Raw genomic sequence first — 20468 nt, forward strand, 5'->3', positions numbered from 1 at the left:
AAAAAAGACAAATTTAGTTACATAAAGAATTATGTAAAAATTTCTTGATTACATAAAGGATTTAACTTCTGCATGTATATGTATATAACTTATACAACTTGAAAGACAAGTCACAAGCTTGGAAAATATTTGCAGTATACATCACAGACTTTGTATTCAGCCTGTGTGAATGACAGCGTATTTACTGGCATGACAATCTCTCATGTTAAGATATAAAGATACTTCAAAAAAGCAAGTAGAAATATGCCACTCAGCGTATAGTTTGGTTTAGGTTTTAAACATATACATATATCTGTGAATGTGTGCCTGTGTTCTTGGGCATATGTATTTTATGGATACATTAAAAATTTGGTGAATGAATACCCAAGGGATGCCAGCCACTTGTTTTTACTGGGGAAAGGCCTGGAAGTATGAGCCACAAGGGAAGGCTTCCCTGTCGCACTCTTCATGCATACATGGTACAGATCTGTATGGCCTGAATCTTTTCTGATGATACGTACACTGCTCTTCTACTTTAAAAACATCAGTAAAAGAATTGTAGATACAATTGATACTTTTATTCAATAGCAGTTCATGGAGCACTGCTTGCCCATGATAAAATACATGTGTTGTAAGTAGATACATACATTTATGTAGGACTGCAAAATTTTAGAGTTTCAGGGAATTTTAAAAATTATCTAACAGAAAGCCTAGAGAGATTCTGTGATGTGCAGATTGTTAAGAGAGCCTGCTTTAGAACATCCACACGTCTTAGGACACTGTTCTTAATACTAGTCCTTCTGCTACATCTTGCAGAATATTTAAGAAAAAGTTCCCTATAAGGATATGAATTGTACGGCTTTCTCTTTGGTTCCGTAAATACCAAAAAATGCCTATCAAAATACTTTTTTCTTGGAGGTTCTTATGAATCTGAATCAGTCAATATCGTACTCTTCATGCTCTTAATCTTATAATAAATAGAAACTTCAACCTGATAGTAAATGAACTACTTTTTAAATGAGATGTGGAAATAGAAGTTACTTGCTCTCCTATGTATATTGAACTCTGAGTAATTTTATTTGTGAGCAGAACATAATATTCTATCTAAATGGTCTTAGGTACCAGCATATTGCGTGACTCAGTATGAGATGTATGATTTGCAGGGAATGTATTCAAAAGTATTTACAAAAATAAGTATATGCAGAATATCAACTAAGCAAAGAATTTGTATGTTTGCTAATACTTTTTGACTAATGAATAATTGTATTGTCTTTTGTTTTTCACTCACTAGTTGTTCATTAGGATCTTATGAAATACATTGATGCAATTCTGGCCATAATTTTTATTTTTGTTCTTTAATTACCAGGATGTTACTGAAAGTTCTTCAGATCCAATTCTTGATCTCCATATGTCCTTGGAGGAGCTGTACGCCCAGAATCTCCTACAAAGACAGGATGAGAGTCCGCCTTCCGTAGACCTGAACATGGGGACTGCTTCTGGCTTTACCGTAAACGATTATACACCTGCGAATGCTGTTGAACAGCAGTACGAATGTGAGAACACAAGAGGGTGGACTGAATCTCACCTACCAAATGAAGTTATAGCAAGTGCAGAACTGAGTTCTCCTGTGCTAACTGATTCACCTGGAAAGGTACATTTTAAAGATAAGGTTTGTGTATTATGATAAAATTGGGAGACAATGAAGGGTCGCATTATTCTGGCTAACCTTCCTATTTGGAGCCAGTGCTCTCCTGAAGCTTGAGATTTTTTTCAGAAGAGAACCTATGAACTTGTTTTGTTTATAGGTTCTTGCTTAGATAAAGCACAGCCAATAGAGAATATGGGTGGTGTTGAAATCATACTCCAAAGTCTAGTTTTCCTTTCCATGTGACTTATGTTTGTTTTCTGTCAGGGCTCCAAGTTCTTAATGCAACAGGGTTCCCTGGCCTCTGCTGCTGAGTGTGTCATGTTCCAAAATATATCCAAAGAATCTTTTGAGAGGACTATTTCTATAGCAAAAGGCAATTCTAGCCTAGGTAAGTTTCTTATTTTCCACATTTACCTTCCTTCCCAACCTCCTTGTCAAGAGGAAATATTGAACATAGTTTCAGTGTTTTTGAAGGTAGATTTGAAAATAGATGCTGTAAAATATCTGGCAGTTTTTATGGTTACTCTTTTTATGTACTCATTATTTTATCTGAAATGCTTGATACGTTTGTTTACTTCAGACTCGCTTAAATCCCTCACTCCCTAAATTAAAGGAAAGTATGCACGAGTCTCATTTGCATTCAAGAAAAAGATACACAGATTGTTTGTGTATGAAAGAACACATCGGAAAAGGAATTCTTAGAAAATGGAAAGTCAGCGATTTGGAAATCTAAATTCTTTGGAATAGTAAATTATTAGTTTCTTTGAATGTTACCACTTATGCGTAAGTCAGTTTATATTTAATTTCTTTCATTCACTGAAATAAAGACTAAAAAGACAGCCAGGTGTCCCACCACCAAAATATAAATGGAGTTATTCAATGGTCCTATCCAGGTGACAGGATTTTTGTGTCCTCTTCTACGCATGCTGGATTGCGGCTGAGTAATAATCCTGAATCTTCTGAATTGGGCAGGAAGACTCCCTGTAGAAATTAAGTCCTGACTGCGGTAGCTAAAATTACATCAAGGCAGAGCACACTTGTTCTTCGAGTTAAGCAGTGGCATGACTCAGTCCTGTCTTCAGTGCTTGGTGGGGATAACGAGGATTGTACATCAGTCACTCCGGGAGCCCGACTGCAGCCCAGGACCATCCGGTTAGCTCTGCCTCAGAGGTCTCGTTCCTTCTCGGATGTAACCAGCCAGCACAATTTACGCTGATACCTATGATCGGTCTTGTTCCTTGTTAAATTTGAGGCTTGGCAGAGGGGACCGGCAGTGCTTGCTTGTTGTGTGGGATTCCAGTCTCTGTCTTCTAGATTTTGTTCCGTTTGGTGGCAGATGAGTCCTAACAACAGCAGTTAAATGGGGAATTACAGCAGAGAATTTCTACTTAGTTTTATTTCTTATGTATTACCTCTAATAGAATAATATAAAACTTAAGCTAGAGAATGTTCTGTAATTTGTTAATTATGGGATAGATACGACAGATTCCTAAGCATGTCAGAAATATTTCGTCTGCTGATGCCACGTTTCTGGAAGCATGTCACTTAGAATAGTAGTTTTATAGGATGTTAATGGAAGTTATAAATGGGTTAAAGTTCAAAAGTTTAGGATGTGATAAACTTAAGGAGACAGGTGTTTCTGTTTGTGCTACTCAGTATCTTTGATACTCAGATGTACGTTGTGGATTCTCTAAGAAAATGTTACAGTATGCATGACTTGTCACATTACATTGGCAACAGAGCCCATTTTTTAATGAACTCTTAAGACAGAGATCTTAGATCCCTATTCTGGTATATTTATTTAATCAACTCTCAAATACTAATTATTTTCTATATTCTGGCCACTCTGCACGGACACCATGGTATAATCATTCTCCTCAAGGAGCATGAGTTTAAAAGAGTCAACTAACTGCCTTATAAGATCCTCAGGGCGTTCAGATCTCATACACGCTGCGACAGACACTCACACAGAGAACACTGAAGGCTTACGAGACAGAATAGTTGATCCCTGCTCTCTGAGTGTGGAGGAGTTTAGAAAGGTTTCAAAGAAAAGATGTTTGATTTAGTTCTTGAAAAAGGAGTACGTTTTTGCCACATAGTTTGAGGCATTGGGAAAGCTGGAAGCTGCCAGAGCCAAGGCAGAGAATTGTGAAATGTCACTGAGGTTTATTTGTGTGGATGAAGTGTGGTATGAAGTGATGGCGGGCAGCGTGAGAGCTGACGCTAAAGGAGTTGGTAGGTGGAGACGCTGCCGGGCGTGTTCACGTGCAGGACACAGGACATCCGTCATGACACCTCCTGCCAAGCTCTGAAGTCAGTGGGAGTTAGGGGCAGAGCGGTGACATGACCAGATTTGTGTTTTCACATCATTCTGGCACTGGTCGATGAATTAGGTTGAAAGCAGTTGGGAGGCTGTTGTAAGAGTTACGGTTTTAGTATGCCTGATGTTATGATCTGACCCTTTGGATTGCTCACCTGTTTTCAGTTTGCGGAGAGAATGTTGAGTTTTGTGAAATCTTTTCCTTCATCTATTGAGAGAGTCATATGGGTTTTTTTGTTTATTCTGTTATAATGTCAGGATATATAATTTTTTAGTTTAATACAAGATACATAACATGAAATTGATCATTTTAATCATTTTTAAGTGTGTATTTCTATGGCATTAAGTACATCACATTGTTTTGCAACCATCACCACCATCTGTCCTCCAGAACTTTTTCTTCTTTTCTACCCGTTAAACACTTACTAGCTCCTCGCAACCTCTGCTTTCTATGCTATGTCTCTGTAAGTTTTGACTGCTCTAGTACCTCATGTAAATGGAGTCATGCAATATTTGTCCCTTTGGGGCTGGCTTATTTCACTTTGCACAGTGTCTTCAAGGTTGTGGCATGTTGTAGCATGTGTCAGAATTTCCTTCCTTATATTCCACTGTGTGTGCACACACACACACACACACCAAATTTTGTCTATCTGCTCATGTGTTATTGGAGACTTGGGTTGTTTCCACTTTAGCTTTTAAGTTTTGATTAAAAAAAAATACACTGAAATGGTTAAGCTCTTGGAGGAAAAAAACAGGAAAAGGTGAAGTGTCTTTGTTTTCTTTGATACCAGGAAATCCATTTATATCTTCATAGTTTGAGTTTAAAAAGAAAGTATAAAAGAGCTCTTCCATTTGCTTTATGAGACTAAACCACTTACTTACAAGTGTGAAAATACAGCATTGTTAGTTTAGCAACCAAACTGTAATATAAAAGTGTTAACATATATATAATAATATATATCTTTTAGCTTTACTTTTCTGCTTCATTTCCATTATTTGAATAATGTACACACCCACAGCATTTATAGGGCTTTGTCCCTAGCTATTTGATTTCCTGGGAACCAGTGAGGGTTCTCTCGCATTTTGGAGTTGAAATTCCATATGCCAAAGGGAGGACACTTCTCTGTTATCTTACCTGACAGCAGATTTCAGTATTCACATTTACATGATGCTCGGAGTAACTCAGTGTAAAGGAATAGTGAAAAAGAGCTATTTTAAAAAATCTGTGTGAAACATTAAAATAATTAAAGCATCTATTTAAGCTTTTAATGTAGGAAGGTGTTGCCTTTACAACTTGAAGGAACAAAAAGTGTCATATTTTAGAAAAATCTAAATAGAGACTGGCCTTGTGCTGGCAGGAGAGTATGTCATGAGAGGCCAATCACTGAATGTGTTTTCTTAGATTCAGTCTCAATCTGTGTGAGGTTGTTGGCAGTTTTGGCTTTCTGGGTAACTTGTTTCTCTAGTGATCATCAGATGAAAATATTAATAGATGATAGGTTTCTGTAAAAGCTGTCATCACCCAGTAGCTTTAATTTCATGAATAACTTGAGTTTTCTTTTAACTCTGTTAAATTTACTTGGGAGGATGTTGTCTGTAGATATACACACATGTATACGTGCATATGGTGACCTTTGAAAATTTTAATCTTGATGATTTTTGATAGGTCTGTGATCCATTACCTAATTACGTTGTGTTAGGTCTTGAAGGTAAAGGGAAAAGGTAAAAAGGTAAGAAGGGAAAGAAGATATTATCTTCACTTCACCGAGGAAGTACAGAAACATAGACAGACTCTGGAATTTCTCTGAAAGGACTCAGCCCTTGAGGGGTGGAACCAGGAGTCAAACCTGAGTCTGTCTCCCGTTTTCACATACCACACAAGGCACTACCATCCCTGAGTCACGCAAGGCTGCATGAAGATTTCTACAATAACAGGCTTCATTTTGAAGCTGAGTTACGATTGCCTTTAGCCTTCAGAAGGCAGTATAGCTTTGGATCGGGTAGAGATGCCTGTAAAATATATTCTGTGAGTTTTCTTTTGTACTTTATCGAGCACCTTGACAGGTACTCTATATGTGCTTTACTCACATAATTTTTTTTTAGGTTTAAGTCCTTTTTTCATGAGCTTTATTTGTTTATTGAAATATAGTTGATTTACAATGCTGTGTTAGTTTCAAGTGTGCAGAAAATGATTCATTTATACATACACATACACACACACACATGTATATACACACATTCTTTTTCAGATTCTTGTCCATTATAGGTTATTACAAAATACTAAATATAGCTCCCTGGGCTATACAGTAGGTCGTTGTTGTTTATTTTATATATAGTAGTGTGTGTCTGTTAATCCCAAACTCCTAGGTTAGCCCCCTCCACCACTTTCCCCTTTGGTGGCCATAAGTTTGTTTTCTATGTCCTTGAGTCTTTTTCTGTTTTGTATCATTTGTTTAGATTCCACATATAAGTGATATGATATTTGTCTGTCTCTGTCTGACTTACTTCACTTAGTATGATAATCTCTGGGTCCATCCATGTTGCTGCAAATGGCATTATTTTATTCTTTTTTTTACGACTGAGTAATATTCCATTATATACATTATATACTGCATCTTCTTTATCCAGTCATCTGTCAGTGGACTTTTAGGTTGCTTCCATGTCTTGGCAATTGTAAATAGTACTGCTGTGAATATTAGGGTGCATGTACCTTTTCAAATTAGACTTTTCTCCAGATACGTACCTAGGAGTGGGATTGCTGGATCATATGGCAACTCTGTTTTTAGTTTTTTAGGGAACGTCTATGCTGTTCTCCATAGTGTCTGCACCAATTTATTTCCCACCAGCAGTGTAAGAGGTTTCCCTTTTCTCCACACCCTCTCTAGCATTTATTATTTGTAGTTGTTTTGATGGCCATTCTGACTGGTGTGAGATGATACCACATTGTATTTTCAATTGTGCCTGTACCCTACAGTTTTGTTTACCGTAGCTTTGTAGTTTAGTCTGAAGTCAAGGAGCTTGATTCCTCTGTCTCCATTCCTCTTTCTCAAGATTGTCTTGGCTGTTCAGGATCTTTTGTGTTTCCCTGCAAATTTTTAAAAATTTTGTTCTAGTCCTATAAAAATTGCCTTTGGTAATTTGATAGGGATTGCAATGAATCTGTAGATTGCCTTGAGTAATATGGTCAGCTACATGTAGAAGAATGAAATTAGAACATTCTCTAACATCATATTCAAAAATAAACTCAAAATGGATTAAAGACCTAAATGTAAGACCGGATACTATAAAACTCCTAGAGGAAAACATAGGCAGAACACTCTGGCGTAAATTATAGCAGTATTTTTTTTTATTGATCTCCTAGAATAATGGAAACAAAAGAAAAAATAAACAAATGGAGTCTAATTAAATTTAAAGGCTTTTGCACAGCAAAAGAAATAATAAACAAAATGAGAAAACAACCTACAAAATGGGAGAAGATATTTGCAAGTGATGTGACCAACAAGGGATTAACTTCCAAAATATACAAACAGCTCATATAGCTCAATATCAAAAAAAAAAAAAAAAATCAAAAAGTGGGCAGAAGACCTAAATAGACATTTCTCCAAAGAAGACATACAGATGGCCAGCAGGGGCGTGAAGACATGCTCAACATTGCTAATTATTAGAGAAATACGACTCATGTAATTCCTTAAATAGCCCTATAAATGTACATATCCCCATTTTACAGATGAATGAAATAAAACCCAGTATGAGGTGAAGTCAGTTGCCCAAAGCTACACTGATTAAAGTGGTGAAACTCAGATTTGGAACTCACTCTGGTGCTGCAGTACAAGGTTTGGGCTGTCCTACTTGGTTTGGGCTTTTCCCTTTCAGGAAAAACGTGAGAGATCTTATAAGTTACAACCAAAATCTAGTCAGTAGACATTCCTCAAAGTTGCTGAACCCTGAAAATTATCATTTGGTGAAAGGAAAGTATAAGCCGAGCTCACCGATGCCGACCTCTTTGTTCATGTGGTTGACGTGACCTGGCAGCCTTAATACCTGATCGAGACAGGAGTTAAACATGCTGTTTAGAGTGAATTTAGAGGTCCTGTCAACCGTAGCTCGTGAAGACTGGTCCCATGTCTGTGGCTCGCTTGACTGCAGAGTGCATGGTACTAATGAGAACAGGATGCTGGGTTAGATTCCCAGGGTGGGCTGCTGGGTTACATTGTGTTTTGTAGTCAGTCACATTTTGTCTGGTGGGTCTTGGTGGCAAAGGTGGCAGGATCGGGCGAACTAGGGTACGTGTTATAACATTTAGGAACTGGACTCTTTGCTCGTAAGAAACCCACCTTAGTGTCTAAATTTGTTGGTTGGTTAATGACAAGCATAAGTGTTTCCTTAATAGCAATAAACTCAAAAATCATTAGTGTAAGTCTTCACAGATTATTTTAAGTGCTTTTGATTAATGGTTCATTTCTGTCAGTGACAACTGGGAGCCTGGGCGGCCCACACCCAGGCGTGAGACGTCAGGCTGGGAACATATTGTAGTCAGGATCGTTCTTAAAAAAACATTTGAAATATCATGTCTAATGTAGTATAATTAGAATTAATATTTAGAAAGAATTTCTTTCTTTAAAAAAAATGCAAAAACCTAAAAAGGGATTTGTGATTTCTGTTTTTATCAAAACCCTTATAGATTTCTCTCTCTCCTTATATTGTTTAATTCTATGATCTTGTTTTAGAAGGAACTTGTATTACTTGGGTTTAAGTTAATTTATGTTATTTTCTGTAAAGTTTTAAATATAATTTCAGCAGGTTTTATATTTTTGAAAGAATAGAATGAGGGTAGGGTGAGCAGAGAACATTAATTCAGTTGGAGTTTGTTAAGACTATCCTTTTGAGGAAGTAATATTGATGGATGGGAAGTTGTTAGCTGTGCAAGAGCTGCAGATGGGGGTGTCAGGCAAAGACTCTGAAACGGGAGACTAGGCTTGTTGCTGGAACATGGGGACCAGGGAGGACATGGCGAAAAGGACGGGCGCATGTTGGAAGGGCCAGGAAATGAGTTTCATACAGACAGTGCTACATAGGTATGTTACATGTCTGTGCAATAGGAAACTGTTGTTAGCAAAGAGAGTGATGTGGTGTGACTTGTGTTTTTTGAATGGTTACTCTGTCTGCCATGAGAAGAATGCATCAGAGGGGACAACTTTGTAAGTCAGGAGACCAGTTAGGAGGCTGTTTGAAAAAGTGAGGCAGGAGAGGTGCTGGCTTGGTCTAGATCTAGTGTGGAAATGGAGAAAGGTGAATGAATTCAAGATAAGTTTTGAAGATAAAAATGACAGGACTTGGTGATGGATTAAATATAGGGAGTTAGGGAGGGAGAGGAAGGAATCAAGAATGACTCCAGCGTTTCTGCTTTGAGCAGTGGAGACTAGTATGGTGGTGCCCTTACCGAAAAGGGGAAGACAGATGGGGAAATAAGGGGAGACAGGAACTAGGAAATTTAATTTTATACTTACTAGGGTTGTATTTCCTGTGAATCATCCAGGGAGTATGTCCAGATTGTAGTTGAATATCCACATCTGGAGCTCATTGAAGTTCAGATTTGGAAATAAAATGGGAATAGATTAGAATTAAGTTCACATCGGTTTAGTTCAACAGACTACCGTGCGTTCAGGCACTGTGATAGGCACTGGGGGTTAGACTTAAATACAAACTTCCTGATGTTAGGGTTCTGTTACGCTTTTTGATCTCAAGCCACCAGCATGGTGCTTGCAGCACTTAATAAGCATGTAATAAATATATACCGAATGAACAGATGATCTAGAAATAAGATAATGACAGAGAGTTCCTTAATTTACAGAACTAATTTTCCATTGGTAGTCCTGCTCTTTATTCTTTTGTATATGTGAGAGAGAAACTTTTATTATAAAATTGGTTTGGTGCTCTCAAAATACTGACCCTGGGAGAGCTTGCCATGTAAGTGGCAACACGTCAAATAGCCTAAGCTACATTCACTCCACGGTGTAGACCCTGTTTCATCTCTGGTGTATTCAGCATGGGGTGTCTTTAGATAAAATTTCACAAACATTTCTAAATTTACTTTAAAAATATTTTTATGTTAGAAACTAATGTTTTCCTTTTCTTCTGATTGTTTTTTACCGGCCAAAAAATTACTTCTATTCTTTGATCTATGAATCCACAGTGTTCATTAAATTCAAATTAGAATGAATTTGAAAGTCATGCATTTAGTGTGTGTTCCTCCTTTTCCATAGGAATGACCGTAAGTGCTAATAAAGATGGCTTGGGGATGATCGTTCGAAGCATCATTCATGGAGGTGCCATTAGTCGAGATGGCCGGATTGCCGTTGGGGACTGCATCTTGTCAGTCAACGAAGAATCTACTATCAGTTTAACCAATGCCCAGGCACGAGCCATGCTAAGAAGACATTCTCTCATCGGGCCTGACATAAAGTAAGTGTCATACGGACCCTAATTTGGCTTGGGAAATTCAGGAATTTCAATTCATTACTCAGAAATTTTTTTCTCAGTACATACTTCTGTTTGATAGAAAAATATTATCATATATGTATTTAATATAAATCAGTGAAGAATTTGTCTATTCCTGAAAAAGTTCTTGATTGTATACATAGGTTCCTCAAGACTGTAACAATATTGAAATACAGCTGGCCCCTGAACAACACGGGTTTGAACTGCGCCTGTCCACTTATACATGGAATTTTTCAATAAATACACAGTTGGCCTTCTGTATTCATGGGTTTCACATCCTCACATGCAGCCCACCTTGGATCAGAATTTCCATCAGAGGTTGGTTGAATCAGCAGATACAAGACCCATGGATGTGGAGGGCCGGCTGTACCATGGCATTTGAGTATCCATGGGGGCATCTGGAACCAGTCCCCTGCAAATACCTAGGGATGACTATATTCCATAACAATGCTGCTTTCTATTTTTATTTTTACTTCTCCATTGATTTCTGCAAAAACCTTAAATGTGAAAGGTATGAGATACCTTTCATAGGGCAGGACTGTCCACTTTTAGGAACTGACAGAGAAGTTTGGATTGGCTTCTGTGTGGGGAACTGTGCACTCCCCAATGATTTGTATGAATCCTCCAAGTAAGCCAGTTCTTCAAGGGCAGGCATGGAAAAGATCGTATAGAACAGTACCAATCTGACCTACAGTTTGCCCTTTTTTAACTACCTTGTGATACAGGAGAATTTGCCAGTATGTTGACGCAGTCTGACGGTAGGTCATGTAGGATATTTTAGCGGGAAATGTTTAAATATCTCATCATCCCACAGTGTGCTAAAAGCATTCCATATATATGGTTTGGTTTTTAAGTCACTAAACATTTCTTGAGGCAACTTAAAAATGAGTTCATAACTTTGTTGTCACACCTCAAAGAGTGTTAATAGCTTGCCTTTTTTCTCTAGCATTAATAACTGAATATTTGTGTTTAATATATAAGGGATAAAATAGTAAAATAAGAGCTCAGGGAAGGGTTGTTTACTTTAAATTGATATGATGAATACTAGTATGGGAGATATTTTGTATTTATATTATGTTACTGACTGCATTTGTATTATTATTTTGTGAAGTACATATTGGGAGAGCTTAGGTAAGAAAAACGTTAGTCACAGTCTGTTTTTCATTTTCCATCAATAAAAAGAAAAATATATGCTGTTTATAGTGGCTGTCTTATAGAAAAGGAGGTATTCTTTTTGGGCAGAATTTCAACTAATGGGCTTTCGTATTCTTGCTTGCCTTTTTGACTTTTATAATGGAACAGATCATCCCATCACATCATGGGACAGTCCCTTAATTAAAATTTAAAGTAAAGATCATTCAAAATGCCAGTGCCTTTACACTAAATAAGAGGAGAAACTTTAAGTGCTTTCCTCATCCCTTGCAGGATAGTGTCCATTCCTTTGGCTTAAAAGGTGATGCTGTGGATCTACATGGAGACCCTTTGCTGCTGGGGTTCCAGCTTACGTAGTGTAGATGGAGTATAAAATACGGATGGCCTCGTAACCAGTCATCTGACTTGTTGTGTGATAGTGCACATGCCACGTCATGAGCCCTGATGCAGGTTTCCTGTCCACTTCCTGGCACTCTGAGCACTGGAATTAGCGCTTGGTTTTAACCTTACCTCTCAGTTCTAATGTACTGCAGAACTTAAAAACTGGCCCCCAAATATGACCATCGTGACGTTGATTTAGCATAAATCATGCATCTCGTCATCTCTAGAAGAGCTGTCAGGTACATTTTCAGGCTCTTAAAGTCTTTTTTCCTGCTTTCCTTTTTTGTTTTGTTTTGATTTGTCTTGGTGTTCGTTTGTTTTCCCACCCTCCGACTGAGCACCAGAATCTGCCCTTTCAGCAGCTGTATTATGACCCTGAAGGATATCTGGAGAGCTAGTTTAATAGAAGTTGCTTTAGAATCCCAGGAAGCAAAATGTACTGTAGCATTTGACATTAAAAAAGAAAATAAAACTCTTGCAACCTTCTGTCCTCTGGAAATCAGTGAAGTCATTGGGTCTGTCAGTCACTCTCTCCCTTGCTCATGTGTGTGTGGATACACACATTCACAAACCCACCCCCAAATCACATTGATTTCTTCTTAAGTGCTCTGTTAAAAGTGTGACTCAGATGACTGTAGTTTTGGCTAATTGGATAAGTGATAAAAACAAATGTGAACCAGAGTCCTTTTTTGAAAAAATGTTTCAAGTGATAAAACAAATAGCCAGTTAGATCGACCAGGGCTAAGCGGTGTGTTCCATGCATTTTGCGTGAAGTTTTTTTGGCCCTGTCTCTTCCCTGTCACTTGCTTTCATGAAGGAGAAGGTTTAAAATTCCCTTGAAAGCTGTGTGAGTAATCCTCCCGAAAGGAAAGTTTAGGCCTTCCTTTGAATGAAACTGTAGCGTTTCCTCAGACCAGTTAAGTGTTACAGTCATTGGATCTAGGCTTCATGTGTGTCTCTTCCTCTTCATTTTTAAAAAAATTTAATTTAATTTTTATTTTTTTTAATGAGGTATAGTCTGTTTACAATGTGTCAATTTCCGGTGTACAGCATTATAGTTCAGTATTAACAATGCTAGCTTAATCTGGAGTGGTGGTAGAGGAATGTATTGTAGGGACTTTAAAAAAAGACTCTTACTGGTTCAGTTACATAACTGATTGGTTTTAGGAAAAGCATTGCTTATTGAGACAATGCCCTGGCTTTCTTTTTTGCCGTTTACCAGAGATGGCTAGGAACTTCACGTGTGCGTATTCATGTGTGCCTGGGTTCAGATAATTGTGAGTTTCAAGAGTTCAAGAACAGCCAGTTTAAGTTCCAGGTTTCATTATTTTCTGTGGAAAACCAGATGTGAAGCCTCACCAGAATGCATGCTGTCTCACTTCACCCTCCACCTTGCCAGGAGTGCTTATACTCCTGTAATAATAGCCAGGGTTTTGTGCTTAGCAGCAGCTGCTTGTAACATCTGCCAGATAATTACTGAGCTGAATCAGAATTCACCTGCCTTAACCTAAAGTGTGGGATGAATTCCTGATCAAGGAATAAAAGATTGATTGCAGTTACATTTTTCTATGCTTGTTAATAATCACTGCTATAGACACGAGTGAAGAGCAGATGCTTTTCTGGGGGAGGTGTAGATAGGAGGGAGGTAGCAAGGGGGAAAAACAGGAGCACCCACATATAACTACATATGTATGCATCTCACACACAGCACAAGACACTGACATTTGTTAACACCATTGTAAAAAGATGTCGCGGCGTATGCTTCACATTCTAGATTTTCTGCAGCACCTGCTGACGATCGAGCCCCCTTTTATGTGTGAGTATCGGTGATTCAAAAGCTCATTATGGCTGTGTGTTGCAACTTGTCTGTGAAAATAATTTCATGCTTTCGTAACGTCCCCATGCAGGGATAGATCCAGATATAGACTGAGTGTATATGCATTCTGGCTTTTTTCCCCCCTTTATATAAGAACATGCATTCGGACAGAGCTATGAGGTTGTTACATTTTCATATTGCACTGGTGACTGTGACCTCATTTAAAAATTGTATTTTCCAACTGCTAAGCTTTCTAGCTCCGTGGTCAGGGAATGATCCTGTCTGCATGTGCAGACGCAGCCTCTGGATTAATAGCTGTGTCACACTGCAGCGTCACTAATGCTATTCTTTTTTCCTAAGGTTAGTTTGTGTTCAAGAATGTTTAATATAGCTCTCAAATTAGCTGTTTCAGTGTGCTTCTGCAGTTCATGATGTAGTTTGGTGTTCTTGTTGGTGTCTGGAGGTTTTGTGTGGCCGTGTGACCAGGCCTGCATCACAGTTGCTCTGCATGAGCTAGTGTTTTGTCGGATGCTTGTTCTGGTGGCCTTGCTGTCTGTATTGGGCGAAGTATTCGTGAAAACTGCTTTCTTTCTTCTTTCTCACGGCTCCCTAAAATATCAGAAGAATATTTGTAAAGCTCCTCCTCCTCCTCCACCCTTGGTAAAAGGGTAAACAGTGTTGAACAAATATAGAAGAAAAATCGTTTTCAGCAGTGTTTGGAATAGAAACATCTTTTCCTTCTTAAACCAGTTTAAAAATTAAATTATTATTACTTTTACTGTTGTGTTCTAGCTTTCTCTCCTTACCTCTTCCTGGCTTTTTTTTTTTTTTTTTTTTAAGATTTTGTTTATATGAATTTTACCTTTACTGAACCTTCAGAAATAGTACCCTATTTCTTGAATAGGCTTTTCAGGTTTTGTGTTTTATGTTTATTTTCCTTTGTGGAAAAGACTGTCAGTCTTCTGTCCCAACATAATATGTTATACATTTTTGACTCATCATTTTTGAAGTGATAGATGCAAATTTGCTCTTCAGTGTATTTTTGTAACACTGTAGAGAAGGTGTTTCTATAGATGAATACATTAAGCAGGGCCAGAATTAGAATGCAACTCTCTCAGCGAGCTGAATCCTAAACCCACAGCCCTGTGCTTCCTGCTGTAGTTTGATCCTTGAGGTAAAAGTGTCAGGAAGGGTCCCAAGGGTCTGCGGCTTCTGCTGGAGGGACCAGGTGGGGCTGGCTGGCTGATGCCCTTTTAGAGCGCTGCACTATATCTGTTATGCTGCTTGGCTTACAATAGCCTCATAAAAAGTGACATCCTGTTTGTGACTGAGAATATGGGGATTCGTTGCTGATGATTTACGCCCCCCACCCAGTACACTCCTGGGGCGGAACAGAGCTGTATCCTCTGACTCCAAACCTAAGCGACCACGCAGAGTGAGTGCTTTTTATGGAGTAACCGATATATCTGAAATCACATATCTTCCCCACTGAATAAATTATGCCATTAGTATAATTCTTATTTTATTGTAACGTGCAAGACAGTCCTTTATCCTTGCTGTCCAGTGCTATGGTTTTAAAACTTAACTGTTTTCATAGGTAAGTTACGGTTAGCTGGTTTAATAGTCTTCATGATTTTTATATTGTGCATTTTTGATCCACACTTTTGTTTCCTTGCACAAATATGCTGAACTGACTTCAAAAGCATTATCTCTCTTGCCATATTACTATTCATTAATTTGAGGATTTTGAAACAGGCGACATAACGCAAGTGTATCAGTTATGTAGCATTATGAGACAGCAGTAAACGTGAATTTTCCAAAGTCAGTTCCTAAACATTGTAGCTATATTCAGCATCTTGCTCATTGCCTTCCACATTGTAGGCATTCAGCCAGTACTTGTTGAATTAGTAAGTGATCATTCAAGTATGAACAGTAGGCTTTTCTCTGAAACCAAAATGAACTTATAAGAAGTTGCGACAAATTAGTAAGAGCATGTTTCCACAAACTTATAATGGTTTAACTTCAGACTTGAGAGATCATAATTTAATAAAGCTAGGGCATAATTATTGATAATGCTTGTTAATGTCCATAATTAATTTTGTATTATGGGAGAATGTAAAGTAATTTGGGATACGCAGTGTTTTAGTGGCGTACGCCTAATTTGTTTCTGCTAAGGAACCCAAAAATCTTTGGAGAAAATTAATGCTATTACTGACAATTATTTTTCTAAGGATTTATAGATCTTTCTAATTTCAAAAAAATTGGTGTTATTCTTCTCATTTGGAAGTAGATATAATGCTGTTCTCCTCCTCCATGTAATTACTGATAAAAACATATGATAAAAGAAATTTTCACATACTGAGATGGAGGGAAATTATTCTGGCTTATCCACGAGTTAAGTTGGATTTTATTTTAACTTAAATAGCCTGTTTGTGGCCTATCAAACATCCATTGTGCATCTGCTTTAATTATTAAAGAAAAGGGCACATTGACCAGAAGTAAAGAATGTCCATGTTAAAATAAAGATTCAGGGCCTCTCTTCCCAGGCTGCCATTGCTGGTCCTCCCTTGATGATAAGACTCCCTTCCCAGGTGCCAAGGCCATACTGACTCTCTGTGTACGGGCTGGTCTGCTCTTTTATTTTTTATAACCTTAAAGAAATATATTCCTGACTTGTAAATGTTTCTTTGTTCTGACAATATATAAAACTGTGCTGAAAACCATACTTGTCTGGAGCAGAACCTCAGAGTAATCTGGGGAAGGTAGGAAGCAGGCTTCTGGGCTAGTCCTCAGTTTGGCTCAAATAAAAATCTTTTACTTCTTATCACCGATTGTTTATTAATTATTTTTGTCAGCACATAGCATTTTAAATTGTAATTTCTGTTGTTATTCTTGCCTGTGGGATACTTTATCCTTTTGAAGTTTAGATTCTCTACCGACTAAGCTGATTCACATGAGTTGTGTGAAAACGTAGGGACGAAGTGACAGTGTATTTTTATTTCATGTATTGTAAGCTTTTCCTAACAGGCAAGACTTTGCTTCCCTTTGCGTTCATGGATTGTGTCTTGTTCCAGAATTACTTACGTGCCTGCGGAGCATTTAGAAGAGTTCAAAGTCAGCTTGGGACAACAGTCTGGAGGAATAATGGCACTGGATATTTTTTCTTCATATGCCAGCAGGTAGGTGAAACAGCAAATCTGCTACAGTGAACAAATGATACTGCGAATCTATAAAGAAGAGGTTTGAATCTGGAGCCAGGGAGGACTAGCAGTGAAAAAGACTGAATTCCTTTCTTCTTTTTCAAGATTTTAAACAGTATTCATTCTTTTCCCCCGGAATACTTAAGCAGTGATCATATAGTGCGGAAAATTTAGAAAAACTATGAAAATTTAAATCAAGAAAATAAAACCATCTTTAATTGTACCACTCAGTATAGCACTTTGAACATACTGAGTTTTGGGAATTCCTTCCCAATGTGAATATGATTTTATTAACTCCCCGGAACCTACAATTTGTATGGTACTACGTCTTTTTTTCCTCTTTTATAAACATTTTCAAACCTTTTCAGAAGTTTTATTTCTTTATTAGCATACATACAGATGTAGAAACATTTTAATAGTTATCTTTTACTCTTGGAGAACGCTGAGTTGAATGTCTTTATATATGTCTATACAAACATACATACACGTTAGGAAATAAAGTGTATGGCTTTTAAAGGCCTCTTGATACACAGTGAATTAATGTTTAACGTTAGAGAGAAAGAGCCAGTTTCAGTCAGCAGTGTGCTTCCTTCCCAGCGCAGAAGGGAGTGTGGTGAGAATTGTCTAATGCTGTGACGAGCTTCTTCGCTGCAGAAAAAGTGTATTTGCTATTAATATAATATGTGGATATATTTCTTTAGAAATCCAGTTTTTACCGACAGCTTAAAGCCACACCATAATTGATTTAACATTCTGTCTTGCCCTTATAATGCCATTTATTGATGCAAAACAAAATGGTCCACATCCTCCACAGGAGGAATCTGTACCAGGGAGGTTCAGTTACTTGCTCAAGTTTCTTAGCTAATAAGAGGCAGAACCAAAGTTAGAATGCAAGTGGTCAGGCTCCATGTTCTTAACCACTGGATCCAAAGAAAGAATTGTGCAAGCCCAGTATAAAAATATGGGGCAGCGTAGGATAGAGGTAAAGAGTGCGGGTTTGAAGTAAGATGGCCTCAATACCAGCCTCACAAGCTCTGCTCCTTTACTGTGTGACCTTGTGTCAGTTTCTGGCACCTTAATGCAGATGTAAAGAGAGTTAGTTATTATAGTTGGCAGAAATTTCATTGGTATTCAGAAGTCCAACACGGATGCAGAGAAGTCAAATTCATTCGTGACTGAGTGAGTGCAGGAGGCACAGAACTGGTCCACTCTGCTCTTTGGAGCACACGGCACCACTCCCTTAAACCCCACTCTAAGATGGATAGAGGAGAATCAGCACACTTGTGGGCGCATATCGGGGTTAGTGAAATGACTTGAGAGTGTGGAGCCATTTGAAAAGAATGGGGTTTTTGTGTCAGAAGACTTCTCGTAGCTCATGCGGCAGGAGCGTGTGTGCATGTGTCTGAGTGCCCCCCCCCCCCCCCCCCCGCTTAGGCTTCAGGGGTAGGAGGTCAGTGTTTTAGGGACTCTTTCTAACTTCTCATTCTTGTCTGGATTCCATACCTGCTTTTTCTATCATCGTCTCTCCAAGGTGTTTCCAGGGGGTTAGGCCTGTGTCTCACCTCTCTGCTTTGCATCTTCTGGATTGAGCTTTACTCAGACTATTTAGTCCTCAATCAGCTTCTTAACATGGTTTAAAAAATCCTTTTTGAATCTGTTCCCAGCAGTCCTGTCCCACTCTCAGGCTTAGGCTCTGGGAACCCCAACCTCACTCAGAGCCTCCTTCTCTAGTCTCCACAGAAGGGGAATTCAGTCACACCCCTGAGGGGTAGGAACCACAGGCCAGTGGACTTCCTTTTCACAGAGGAAAAACAAACAGCTCACATTCAGGTCAAGGAAGAATGAGATATTCAAGGAGAACTCGGACAGTTGTTTGGCAAAAAGGTTGGGAAACATATTCAAATGCAGGTGAATTTTGGATTGGATGACTTCTGATCTCAAAGTCTAAAGATAATATAATTTGACAGAATTCAGTATTCTTGTCAAAGGAGAATGGATATAATTTGAACACATACTTTCTTTAGACTTTTTTTCACTTCCCATAAAACTCGACTGCAAACATTTATTGAATTAGAGTTTTTAAAGCCTTCAGTGTTTTCAGAAGAATATGTGGATGTATTTTGTCAGAAATACAGTTTTTACCGATAGCGTAAGGCCACACCGTAATTGATTTAGCATTCTCTATTGTCCTTAGGATGTCATTTATTGATGCAAGGTATACTTTTGGAAATACAAGGTATTTCTTGACAAGGTTATTATTTTACAGTTTTATTTAGAGTCAGTTACCAGACTGGGCATACTTTGTTATAGGCCTGACATTTGGCAAACTCTGAATTCCTACAGAAACTGAAACCCGACCTTGAACACAGGTACACTGTAAACTGCTTCCTGTAAGGAGAATTCTGTGTCTGGCTCCTTTGGATGGGCTGAAGCTGGACCATAAGCATTTCCCATCTGTCTTCAAAATTTGAAGGGAGAGCACTGGTCCATCCTATGAAGCAGTGATGCTACACTCCTGATGTGCTTGATGAGAAGTTCTTTCAGGCCAGGGGTCGATGCGGACTGTGCCCGCAGAATGCCTTCCTGGTGCTTCTACCTGCTTGCACACGGCAGGCATTTAAGAAATACTTGGTGAATAGTTGTTCTTTAAAATTCTGCCACTTGTTCCCTTCTTTTCATTCCTGTTCTTTATTTATCCATGTTTCATGAGGAAAGAAACAGACTAGACAAGGCTCTTTGTGTTTTACTGTATCTGCAGACTAAGTGATAGTAGATTGGTTCTAATGTAAGGCTTGAATCAGATTTTCATTTCCCCTTAATGTAAAATATGATATACTTACATGCCAAGTATGGTGAAAATATCAAGCACTTCTGCAAATTTAGCCAGACTGACAGTAAAGTGCATATAAGACAGTCTTGCATGGTTTTACTTGGACTTCATAGTACTCACTGTACGAATCTTTAACAGCGACATTCCAGAACTACCAGAGCGAGAAGAAGGAGAGGGGGAAGAAAGTGAACTTCAAAACGCAGCGTATAGCAACTGGAATCAGCCCAGGCGGTAAGGACTGTTTCTGTCTTCTGCCTACTCAGTGTTTAAAGATAGAGAGGCGTAGTTTCAAGCACTGGATTCCAGCTTGCCACTGTGACTTTGGGTGTGTTGTTTAGTATCCTTTACCCTCCATTTCTTCACCTGCCTAGTGGGGAAGATAATGTGTATCACACAGGGTTAAAATTAACATTGTTGGAGGATTTGGCAAGACAGTAGGGACTAAATAAAATTAACTGGAGAAAATTGTGTGTAGGTAGTTGGAATGGATAATATTTTCTGTAGAGTTTGATCTTAGGTATACCACCAAATGTTCATTTAAATTTTTTTCTAGTGCTGTAGAAACTAGACATTCAAGCATATATATTTAGAATGTGTGTGTGTAAGCATCTTATTGTAGGCTGCAGATGTTCTAACCCATGCTC

At 38.3% G+C, this 20468-nt stretch overlaps 1 protein-coding gene across 7 annotated transcripts in view; it reads left to right on the top strand.

Annotated features, from left to right (window-relative positions):
• MPDZ (multiple PDZ domain crumbs cell polarity complex component) overlaps positions 1 to 20468 on the top strand; it is a 146055-nt gene that overhangs the window by 78625 nt on the left and 46962 nt on the right. For all 7 annotated transcript variants that reach the window (XM_064490200.1, XM_064490202.1, XM_064490203.1 and 4 more), the window contains 5 exons: positions 1346 to 1630; positions 1892 to 2015; positions 10211 to 10409; positions 16869 to 16973; positions 19963 to 20055. In XM_064490200.1, coding sequence (XP_064346270.1) covers positions 1346 to 1630; positions 1892 to 2015; positions 10211 to 10409; positions 16869 to 16973; positions 19963 to 20055 — 806 coding nt within the window. The remainder of the gene's footprint in view (positions 1 to 1345; positions 1631 to 1891; positions 2016 to 10210; positions 10410 to 16868; positions 16974 to 19962; positions 20056 to 20468) is intronic.

Source organism: Camelus dromedarius, chromosome 10 (genome assembly GCF_036321535.1).
Source record: "Camelus dromedarius isolate mCamDro1 chromosome 10, mCamDro1.pat, whole genome shotgun sequence".
NCBI classification, from domain to species: Eukaryota; Metazoa; Chordata; class Mammalia; order Artiodactyla; family Camelidae; genus Camelus; species Camelus dromedarius.